The sequence below is a fragment of the Entelurus aequoreus genome, linkage group LG16, assembly GCF_033978785.1.
Source record: "Entelurus aequoreus isolate RoL-2023_Sb linkage group LG16, RoL_Eaeq_v1.1, whole genome shotgun sequence".
Taxonomy (NCBI): Eukaryota; Metazoa; Chordata; class Actinopteri; order Syngnathiformes; family Syngnathidae; genus Entelurus; species Entelurus aequoreus.
This window is the reverse complement of record NC_084746.1, coordinates 29,377,990-29,390,462: the sequence shown is the minus strand read 5'-3', so window position 1 is coordinate 29,390,462 and position 12,473 is coordinate 29,377,990. Positions and strand designations below refer to the sequence as shown.

Below are 12,473 nucleotides of genomic sequence, written 5' to 3'. Positions count from 1 at the left end.
TTACCACAGGACTGTACTGTAAAAAAATACCATTAAAACTGAGGCAAGAAATTGTTAAACAGCTACAGCAAAACACAGTAAAATCAAAAATAGTTGGTTGGTTAGTCGGTTGAAATTTATTTTGATCGTGTGTACATAGTATCAATATGATCATAGGCGCCAATCTACATTTCTGCCAGTGAGTGCTCGGTGTGTGTGTATTAAAAAAAAAAAATGGACAGTAGTTCAGCGAAGTTAATATCCCATATGATTTGTGGCTTTATTATTTTGTAAAACGGACCAAACTCGCCACAAAATGAACTACAACAAGATTGATTTTTCAAAAATTATTTTAAAGATTGAAAGTTGCCATCAATCCCACGTGGGTGCTCAGCATTGTCCGTGGGTGCTCGGGCCCCGAAGAATCCACGGGATCGGCGCCTATGAATATGATATATCATATATCTTACTTACCGTATTTTTCGTACCATAGGGCGCACTGGATTAAAAGGCGCACTGCCGATGAGCGTGTCTATTCAGGTCTATTTTCATACAAAAGGCACATTGGATTATATGGCGCATTAAAGGGGTCATATCATGATTTTTTTCTAAATTTAAAACACTATCTTGTGGTCTACATAACATGTGATGGTGGTTCTTTGGTCAAAATGTTGCAGATTATGTTTTACAGATCATCTTCAAGTAGCATTCTGAGCGTCTCTTCAGGATGCGCCGTTTTGTGGGCAGTCTTATTTACGTGGCTCACCTTCGACATCGTTCTTGCATCTGACTTAAATAAAAAAATGTACACCGTACACACAAACGCAGGCTTCCTCGCTGATAAAACACAGTAATGACACACATCTGCTAGCTCACGATCGCCCCCACTTCTTATAGTGTGGTGAGTCAGAGTACTACAAGAGGCACTTTACAGCAACTCGATTGGATTTCTGATTCTTGGGGTGAAGATTGTATTCGGAATAAATTTTCGATTCAACACAACTCTGAACTCAAACCAATTTTTGCAATATATTATTTGGTATAAACTAATACTAAAACATTTTCAAAACAGGCTAATTGTTGTTCCAAAACTCCTCTTGGCTGCTGACCTGTACTGTGCGCAGCGAGTAAGTGTGGAGATGGACTAAAAAAATGGATCCGTTGCCCAGATCATGTTTTGTTTAGTTTTTGACTCCCTCAGTTCCTGTTATGAGCACCCCTGCAGTTGTGTTTTAGTTGCCATGGGTGCATATTAGTTTCACCTGCCTCTGATTAGTGTTCGGGACGCTCACCTGCTCCCGAGCACTAATGAGAGAGCTACTTATTCCTGTTTTTCGCCACACTCAGTCTAGCTGTCTTATTTGCTCAATGCAACACGTTGCGTTGATGATTTCTATGATTCTTGATTCTTGTTCATGTGCTAAGCTTCGCCATAGCCCTCATGCTATCGGCGTGTTGTTCTGTATTTTTGTATCCTGACTGATTTATGGACATTAAATAATTTTTTCTTACCTTCACACTGCATCCAGAGTTCCGTCTGCATCAGGGCCGGCCCGTGGCATAGGCCGTATAGGCAAATGCTAAGGGCGCCGTCCATCAGGGGGCGCCACGCCAGTGCCACAAATGTTGGAGAGAAGAAGAAAAAAAAAAGTTGGTATTATTATTTCTAAATACAAAAAATAATCCCACGTTAATTAAAATGCAAAGTAAAGCCTATTTAATAGAAATATTATTTGTTACAACATTACGCCCCCCCTCCCCCCGCACGGTGCGCCCCCTCCCTTCCCGTATCATGACTCTTTTTGGATGTCACCACATCAAAAAACTACACAAGATGTCAAAACGGCCAAAACTGTCAGGTGCCCAGGGAAGAAAAAAGAGAAAAGATGTCATAACTCGGTTCTTGGGTTTTGCTTCTCCGGAAGGCAAAGGAAAATTGGCGCGAGCCAGACGTGAGTTTGAATGCATGATTGTTTATTTTTTAACACTAATAAACTACAAAAAAAGGAAGCAAACAAAAGGCGCTCACAGAGGAGGTAACAACTTGACTATGAAAACAAAACTTGCACAATGGCAAAAACTATGAACAATAAAACAAAAACACAAACTGTGGCAATAATAAACAAAAACTTACTTGGTAAAGAACTGTGAACATGACATGAATCAGGGTGATGAAAAAGTGTGAGGACGCCAGGACGAACAACAGAAACAGACAGATTTAAATAGTAACGTGATCAGTGAAAACAGGTGCATGACTCGAAACGTGAAACAGGTGCGTGACAAGACAGGTGAAAACTAATGGGTGACCATGGAAACCAAACCAAACAAGGAAGTGCAACCAGGAACTAAAAAGAGTCCAAAAAATAAACACATGGCCAAAACAAAAACATGAACAGACATGACGCATGACCAAAACAAAAACATGAACAGACATGACAAAAGAAGAGGAGGAGAAACGAGAAAAAGACAGAGGTAGCAGGTAGGTAACGTTAGCCTACATGAAATTATTTGTCTGTTACAGAATGTGATAGTAACCTGGCTTTTTAGCATTAAGCTAATGCTACATGATTCGGCAATTGCTAATCAATAAATAGCTAGTTCTGTTTTAACGTCGGGTTAATATTGTGGAGGGGGCTAAATTGTTATGGAAAATAATAATGTAACGTTAGGTAATTACAGTACTCCCTGGTGTACAGTAATTTGTAAGTCATATATTAAAAAGCACAAATAGAGAACTCTGTAGGATCCCCTTTTTTTGTAATATAGTTGTTAAAGTCATACTGGTTTGATATCTTGTTTTGTGCAGTGCCTTATTTATATTGTATTTTTAATTTATTTTATGCAACTTGTTGACACGTTTTATTTTGTGTTTATGTATGTAAAAAATATTGTATTTCATATATTGATTTTTTAATTTTTTGTATTCATTTATTTATTCATATTTTTTTAATCTTGTTAACTATTCTGATTGTTAATTTGCTTTCTTTAAGTAAAAAAAAAGGTCAAAGACAAAGCTATTCGGTTTCTTGTGAGTATATACACTTCACTGCCGATGTGGCAGATTGGTTAGGGCCAGGCCTGGTCTGCATCTTGGGAAAATGACCAGCGCATAACCATGCGACCCCACCATGACAAGAAACGTCTTTAAAGTTGTTTTCTAAAATCTATATTCGATTTACGATCGAAATACATGTATTATTATTATCAAGAATAATGATGTCACACTTACATTAAAAAAATGTAATAGGCTATAGATTCTACAGTGTACAAACTAAAAATTCATGGTGTAAAGCACACCAGCCAGTAAACCACGTCTAGATTCCACACAGGCTGACTAAAACGGTTGGGCAGCGCAAGACCCAGATGCATAATGTTAGGTTTGTGTGCAAATTTTGTGATTTTTTAAAATATATTGTAATAATAGAGAAAATACAGTACATTTATAACAGTTTAATGAAAAGAAGAAAAACAATTATGTCATGGTTTATTATTAAATTGGTTCATTTTCATCACGACAAGCAATGCTCTACCCTGACGCCACGTCTTTGAGATCTTGAATGTATGTAATGTATGGTTAGTAACCTCTGTTCTAATCAATTAAATCAACTGTACTTGACTCAAACTGGGGATGATTAAATATTAATAGCATCCACAGAAGGGCCATGTTTAGAGCGTTCATTAAAGCCTCCTCAAGGCCTAATGGACACGGCTTCAGTTAATTGCTTTGAACATGCAACTATGATTGAATATTCTGCACATTACATTCAAACTTTCTAGGAAATGACTTAGGTTGAGTCATAAATGTGTTATGTATAGCGCTTTCCTACCGTCAAGGCACTCAAAGTGCTTTGACGCTATTTCCACATTCACCCATTCATACACACACGGGAGCATGGGAGCTGCCGTGCAAGGCGCTAATTGCGACCCATCAGAAGCAAGGGTGAAGTGACTTGGATGGCAGAAGCTGGGGATCGAACCAGGAACCCGCAAGTTGCTGGCACGGGCGCTCTACCAATGTAAATAAATAAATGATAAATGGGTTATACTTGTATAGCGCTTTTCTACCTTCAAGGTACTCAAAGCGCTTTGACAGTATTTCCACATTCACACACACATTCACACACTGATGGCGGGAGCTGCCATGCAAGGCGCTAACCAGCAGCCATCAGAGGCAAAGGGTGAAGTGTCTTGCCCAAGGACACAACGGACGTGATTAGGAAGGTAGAAGGTGGGAATTGAACCCCAGTAACCAGCAACACTACGATTGCTGGCACAGCCACTCTACCAACTTCGCCACGCCGTCCCTAATGTATTATATAGAATAGATCACCGCCTTTTTGCAGTTTGGAATTCATGCCCCAGCCTATTCTTGGATTTGTTTACTCTGCTCTGCTTTTTATATTGACAAATGCAATATAAAGTTGCCAGAATAGGATGTTTTTTTGTTTAAATCATATAACCTGTCATTTTTCACTAAAATATGATTCTAAATATGTCAGGTTTTCCTTTTAATTTTTCAAATGAGGATAATACTAATCATAATAACACATCGTTATTTTTTACCTGGTGACACCTCTGTTTCTAACTTTAATCAAGGGTTTTTGAACCCACCACAGTTATGTGCAATTTGATGCATAAGCAAAACTTGTACATAACTTTCTCCTATTCTGTCACAAATAGATGTATTACATGTTTACCTTTCTTCTATCACCTCATCCTTGTTCCAAAATGGTTGGTTATGCGTGTGAATGCTCAAAGGGTAACTTTATTGATGTCATGACGTCTGTGTTGAGTGAAGAGTCCAAAGTTAGCCCCTTAAGATACAGCATCTTGTTTTTAAGGGCGGTCCCTACACGAATAGAGAAATCATGAAACACACAATACAATAAAACACAACACACACAAAAACACTCTGCTCTACCACTTGCACAGCACCCCACATCACACCCGCTCACAAACATGTACATAAACCAATACAGCAGATTACAATACAATGGTACAACATCAGGAGCAAAGTAATGCAACTTCAAAATCAGAAACAAGAACAACTTGTTTGCAAATGGAAAAATACATTTGATTTAAAGATAAAAAAAAGAAGTGATGGACTTTAAAAAAGCAGGAAGATTATTCCAATCAGATCGGCCTTTATACTTGAATGACCTCCGGCCTGTTTCTTTGTGAATTTTAGGGACCGTAAACAATGAATAATTCATATATCTAAGAGAATAGGGAGCTGTATACTGAACTAAAAGTTGTTTATAGTATGGTAGCACATGTAAATAAATACATTTAAAAACAAAACAAAACAAAACAAAACCCAATGAAAGTGACACCTTGATTTAGGATAAACCCAAGTAACAGCCTTGTACATGACACAGTGTGAGTTCTGAATGGACATCTCAGGACAAATCTGCATAAATAATTATATAGAATGTTGAGAGGTTTGAGGATAGTCTGTAGTGTTTTGGTAAACAGCATCTGCATAATCTAGTGTCGGAAGTAATCTTATTATTTTCCTAACTACAAATGAAAAACAATGAATTGATCTGTAGACAGAACCCAAACAGCCATACATTTTCTTACAAATATAATCAATATGTGGCTTAAAGGTAAGCTCAGGGTCGACCCACAGACCATGGTGTTTAAATTCCATGAACCATTTTGTATTTTTAATTGGTGTAGGTATAGTATAGGTATAGGGTTGTACGGTATACCGGTATTAATATAGTACCGAGATACCAATGAATCATATTTGGTACTACACCGCCTCTGAAAAGTACCGATCCACCATCCCACGCCCCCCCGTCGTCGTCACGCCGTGTCTTTGCTGGTTTTACGAGCAGATGAGCATGTTCGGCAGCGCACAATCACGGAGTACTTACAAGCAGACACAGTGTGTAGACAGAAAAGGGAGATCGGAAGCATGTTGGCTTAAAAACTAACGATAAAGGTGAAGTTATAAATCTGAAACGCCCTCAGAAAGAGGTGCTTTAAGACATGGCTAGCTAGTTATCGGCTAAAGTCCAGCCCCAGTCTGCAGCATAGTTGCCAACCATCCCGATTTTTCCGGGGGACTCCCGAATTTCAGTGCTCCTCCCGAAAATCTCTGCTACTTCTGAAAGCTCCTTGGTGGATCTGCTCAGGGTGGCTCCACGTAGTCCCAGGTCCTTGAGCAGGCGTGGTGTTGATCCGCCCACAAAGCCTCTGGCTCCCACCTCCACCAGGTACAGCCTCACATTCCATCCACTTTCTCTGCACTCCGCGACCAGGTCTGCATACTTCGCCTTCTTTCTCTCGTAAGCAGCTTCCAGTCCCTCCTCCCATGGCGCTGTCAGCTCAATCAGTACTACTGACTTCACAGCTGCAGACCACAGCACCACATCTGGTCTTAAGGTGGTGCTGCATATCTTCTGTGGGAACTGGAGCTGCCTACCCAGGTCCTCTTCCATCTTCCACACCGCCCCTGGTGTTAATAGCTTGGCGGGTGGTCTCTTGCTGGAATGTGTCGCAGGTTCCCCCTGCCTGAGGAAGTGGATCCTGCATTGGCTTTCTGCTGTACTCTGGTTGTTTGCTTCCTGCTGACTTTTCTCCAGGACCTCTGCCAGCTTGCTGAGCACTTGGTCGTGCCTCCATCTGAGCCGACCCTGTGTCAGCGCCATTTTGCAGCCTGACAGAACATGCTGGAGTGAGGCATTGATGGTCCCGCAGAGGTTGCAGGATTCCTCTGTGCCAAGCCATTGGTTTTTAGGGCTCGGGAGGGTGTCGTATGTTGCCCTGATGAGGAAACTGAACCGAGCCTGTCGCAGTTTCCATAAATCTGCCCAGCTGATTGCTCGGCTCGAGATACCCTCCCAAGTTGTCCACCTCCCCTGCTGCCCCTGTGCCACAGACCTCACTCTGAGCTCCTCCTGCTCAATCCTGGTGACCTTGATCTCAGCAACAACAAGGTCCTTCCTCTCCTTCCTGCCTGCTTTGGACCATAGGATGGGTGGATCGCTCCATCCAAGGCCTGCCCGGCCTGTCTGGACCATGCCCACGACTTCTTGGTGTTGCAGTCTCCCCATCGCCTTCTGGACCTCCTCCTTGGTCCTCCACTTCCTTCCAGTCTCGACTCTGGCATTTGCATCTGTCACTGCCCTGTCGGAGGAGTCCCTTAGCTCCATCACCAACCTTGCCTTTTCCTGCCTGTAGCCCAGGGTGATGGATTTCAGGGGTAGCTGGAGTGAGTTCCATCCATACAGGCCAGCAGCTGAGAAGCACCGTGGCAGGCCAAGCCATTTTCGGATGAAAGAGTTGGCTTTTGCTTCCATCCGGCTTACAGCATAGAAGCAGCTATGACGTGACTTTGCACAGCTTCAGAGGCCACATCATCCTTGGGTACAGGGTGAAGTGGTAACACCACACCTTGTACTTCCCAAGTAGCTGGCTTGCATTGATCTTGGACAGGCCCTCTGAAAGCTGCCGGAGGATGATTTTTCCCATGTCCTTCTCTGAGAGACCATAAAAATATGTTATAAAAGATGTTTTGTTAAAATAAAGCCAATAATGCAATTTTTTGTGGTCCCCTGTATTTAGAAAAGTATTGAAAAGTACCAAAAAGTATCAAAATAATATTTTTTTTTATCTTAACATTTATGTTTTTTTTTTATTTTCATTTTTATAAATTACATATTTAAATGGCAGAATAAACTATTCTAACTTTACAAAAGCTGAGGCGCCCTCCTTTGCTTGGGGCCAACATTCCCACCTCCACTTCGACCCCCCTGAATACACAAGTTTAGTGGCTCAATGACAACTCCTTGTGCTGTCACTTTACAGACCTGCCTTCAATCAATTTGTGTTGGTATTGCACTGAAATGAGGTGATACAACATTTTAGATAGTGTTTCCATTACTGGGGGACACTGACAAAGTTAGCCTTTAAATAGATGAAGATCGACCATCCCAGTAAACAAACGGCAAAATGTTATAAACAAGATATATTAGTGACAGTGATCCCTACCCTAATTACGCCCTTAAAACTCAGTCAGAGATGATGATGCAATGCTAGGTTGCGATTTCAAAATAAAAGCCCGTGAGTTAAATATTTCAAAATCAAAAAATGTTTTCCTTCGCATAAATTGTGGGTGGGGCAAAAGTGTCTGTCTCCCATATTAGGGTGGACACATCCCACCTGTCCTGCCTGCTTATTGGTGCTACACAGTGGACAAACAGCTCATTAGCATTAAAGCTACAGACTTACTTAAAACATGTTTAAACTGTCTAAGGCAGACCTGGGCATTCTGCGGCCCGCGGGCCACATCCGGCCCTTTGTGCGTCCCTGTCCGGCCCGCGTGAGGCCAATCATAAATTACAAAATACATTTAAAAAAGTATCTATGTCGAGTGTGCAATACAATGGTACTGCTTTTGTTTTGAAAAGCGTTATTTGTATTACTTTTGTGTGGACGTATGCGCATGAGTGAATGTGAACAGCGGCAATCACAAATTACAAAATAAAGTTTAAAAAACATCTATGTCGTGCGCGCAATACAACTGTGCTGCTTTTATTTTGGAAAGTGTTATTTATGGGCGTATGTTCGTGTGTAACCTGTGAGTGAAGGTGCACAGCGACAAGTGATGCACGGTGTGACAGTCCTAACTGCCGTGCGGGTTCTCAGGACCATCCAGGGAAGACATTGTCGTGCGACAGTTTAGACTTCTTTATTTTTTCAATAACAGAGTCTTTTGCGTGCTTTTCAGCAGCTGCCTTTTCTTACGTGAGCACACGAATGGTTTCCTTCCGTCCGTTGTCTGCTTTTCAGCAGCACGTCGCCGTCGTTCGCGTGGTAGCAGAGGATGGTTTTCTCCCATCCGCCGTCTTTCTCTGTGTCTCTCTCTTGATGTTCACATCTCTCGCCCTTTCATACGGTCCGAGAGGGTGATTGCACTGTCCAAAGCTGCGCGCTCCACGCACCTTATGCTGATTGCGGCGTCGCTCCCAGCGCGCCCCGCCTTGCCGCTCCCTCGTCCAAGCCTCCTCGCCGCCATCTTGGAGCGGGCGCCGTCGGTCCGCCGGCCCCGCCTCCCCACACACGGTTACCCCCGAAACGCTAAAAAGAGAAAAGTTGATGACAAATGGCGTGTTTCCAACAAGACATGTACTGCCAAGTATTTATTTCTAGAAATTAAAGGTAAAGCCGTGTGCTTAATTTGTGGTACACAGCTTGCTGTGTTTAAAGAATATAATTTGAATCGCCACTACATGACGAAGCACGAGGAAAAATACCGGAATCTGTCCGATGAAGAGCACGCAAAGGAGGCTGATGCGTTGATGGTAAAACTGCAAACCCAACAAGGACTTTTTGCCATATTTCACACCCTCAGAATGCAGCCGTCAGGACAAGTTTTGTCATTTCTCACAAAATCGCCAGAAAAAGTAAGGCGTTTTCTGACAGAGAGTTTATTAAGGAGTGCTTATTGGACTCTGTTGCGCTGATATGCCCGGAAACTTGGAGCTTCAGCTGAAGAACAGAACGGCCGACTTTGACTGTTTTTCGCTGGCTTTGGATGAGAGCTGCAATGTACGTGACACCGCCCAGCTGCTCATCTTCTTACGTGGGATAACTGCTGACTTTCAAATCACGGAGTAGCTGGCAGCCATGCAGTCAATTAAAAGGGACAACCACAGGTAATGACTTGTTCACATAGGTAAATGCGTGTTTGGACATGTTAGGACTGAAATGGGACAAGCTGGCAGGTGTGACAATAGATGGTTGTCCAAATTTGACGGGGGAAAATGTTGGACTTTTAAAGAGGATGCAGGATAAACTTTAAATTAACCCTGTGCAGAAATTGACATTTTTGCATTGTATTATACATCAGGAAGTGTAGTGTAAGACAGTGTTAAAAATAAAACCATCAAAAGCAATCTGCTTTTGTATAAAGTTAATTTGGGTTAAATGAAAGTATTATTATTATTATTAATTATTGTTATTATTATTATTTATCTTACGGTATATCAAAAATAATATTGAGCCAAATTTAATTGAAATATTGTCGATGTGGCCCTCCAGCAGTGCTCGGGTTGCTCATGCGGCCCCCGGTAAAAATTAATTGTCCACCCCTGGTCTAAGGCTATGATGTTGGACAACATACTTCCAGACATATTTAAAAAACTTAAAAAATAAAAAGTCCTCCCAGAAGAGTGGAAACAACAAAATAAAACAAATTATTGTAAAACTTACACAGATAATTAAACTGAAAGCTAAAAAGAATGGCCTTCCCTAGCTTGATGAATTTATTCTGAAACTCATGAAAGAACGAGGTCACTCTTTGAAGTTGTCAATCAAATTAGGACACAACAGACACCAATTTATTTAGTTGAGAAATAGTGTAGTGAAATAAATAAGAAAATCTAAAGCTGACTTTTTCATATTTGCCTTGAATAGTGCAAGGGGGAATTCTAAAAAAAACTGGAATTATATTAAACTATTGGGTGATCCCCAACAAAAACAAATGAGGATGTATGTTGTGTTGTTGTATTTAATTTGTTTTTATATGTTTTTTTCATTTTCTCTCTTTTTCTTTTCTTTTTCTTTGAAATTGTAATTGTACTGCCTTTTTTACATCATGGCCAGGGGACTACAGATGAAAACTAGCCTTCTGGCTAATTCTGGCTTTTTTAACCATGTGTAGTCATGTGTTTTATGAAATTGCATTGTACCCCTTGGAAATAAACGAATTTAAAAAAATAAAAAATAAAAAAAACAAGCTAATTTTGTTTATATGAAGTAAATTGCCGACTTGTCCAGGGTGTACCCCGCCTTCCGCCTGAATGCAGCCGAGATAGGCTCCAGCACCCCCCGCGACCCCGAAAGGGACAAGCGGTAGAAAATGGATGGATAGAAGTAAATTGTCCAAAAAAAACATAAACAAAGCAGCATTAATAAGCTTTTTTTTTGTTGCAAAGCGCTGTTTGTATGGATTTACAATGGTTCATAAGGCCCGGCTGCACCAAATGATGATATAAATACATTTAATAAAGTCAAATACAAATAAGGTAACAAGAAAAATATCCCACACTTCTCTTTTGTAAAGTAAATCTGAACAGCCGATATGGGCATCTACATCAACTATATGATTCGCCTGAGAAGCTGGACAGGACAAAAAAAATAGAATGGTTCATAACAACACCTTTTTACGGAGCCCCTAAAGGGACATGGATGTTTTGCGAGATCTCGCAAACAGTATTCCGAGATCTCGCAAAAGTTTTTTTTCCCATGTCAGTGAACCGGAAGTAAAACAGACACAGCGATGGAGGAGCGGGAGCATGCGGGAGCCTTCCCATCATCTGTGCTCTGTTGGAGGACCATAATACGATTTCATGTCTTTATATGTTAGGCCAATACTAAAATAGAAATCAATAAACTTCTCCCACGGATGATGGATAGGCTCCTCCATCGCTTTGTCTGTTTCACTTCCGGTTCACCATCGCTTTGTCTGTTTTACTTCCGGTTCACTGACATAGGAAAAAAACCTTTTGCGAGAGTATTGTGAGTTCTCGCAAAAAATATTGCGAGATCTCACAGAACATTGTTTTCCCTCCATATCCCTTTAGGGGCTCCGCACCTTTTTCGCCCATATATTCTGTAACTTTTATTCCAGTGTGCTCTTCTCTCCCTTCCCAACTCCGCGGAGAGAGGATTACAGCGGCCTCGCTCAGATGCCCGTCTTTCCTGAAATCCGTCTATCAGCTCTCTCCCCGAGCAGCACTTCTGTATTTCTCCCATGTGGAGAGATCAAATGTCTGCTATTGCACAGAGAAATACATTCAAAGGTTCTTAGCGAGCGCTTTAATCCCTGGAATTCATTTTTTATTTTGTATTTCCTCCGCTCGCCGAAACCAATTATTCTACATCTGATCAAAGGTATTTATTTTCAATTTACGGATGATAGTACAGGGACTCCCTTCACACACGCAGGCAGGCATGAACGCAGCAACGGTATTGATGACGAAGGCAAGCAGCAATGGAATAGGATAATCAGCTTTTGAAGACTGCTTTAACTAGAAAGAGATTGATAATGATTTAAATACACTCTGAGTTGTACTCCTCACTTAATTTCCCTTGACATTTACTTTTGGTGATATTCAAATGTATTTATTTTTTTCCCCCCTCCAATCAATCCTCAACAGGTGTGACGAGAGTGAACCGTTGAGGTTTGTCCCCAGCATGCACCTGGCTCAGAAGCATCGCAGGGCCACTGTGCCAACATCAGACTGCTTCCTGGCTTTTGCTCTCTTTCTGGCTCTACAGGTAACAATGTCACTCTTTTTTTAAATTACTGGGTTGTTTCTGTTCATTAGAACTGCAACGAGAAGTCGACATAATCGACGTCAATTATAAAAATTAATCAACAAAGATTTGCTATAGGGTCTATATATTCACCTGACATGTGTATATACTCTGTATATATATATATATATATATATATATATATATATATATATATATAT

The 12,473-nt window shown here is 41.1% G+C and overlaps 1 protein-coding gene across 1 annotated transcript in view; it reads left to right on the top strand.

Moving 5' to 3' along the window:
* Positions 1-12,473, top strand: part of tnr (tenascin R (restrictin, janusin)) — a 435,043-nt gene that overhangs the window by 256,105 nt on the left and 166,465 nt on the right. The window contains exon 7 of the mRNA XM_062022570.1: positions 12,153-12,273. Within this exon, the coding sequence (XP_061878554.1) occupies positions 12,190-12,273 (84 nt within the window). The 5' untranslated portion in view covers positions 12,153-12,189. The remainder of the gene's footprint in view (positions 1-12,152; positions 12,274-12,473) is intronic.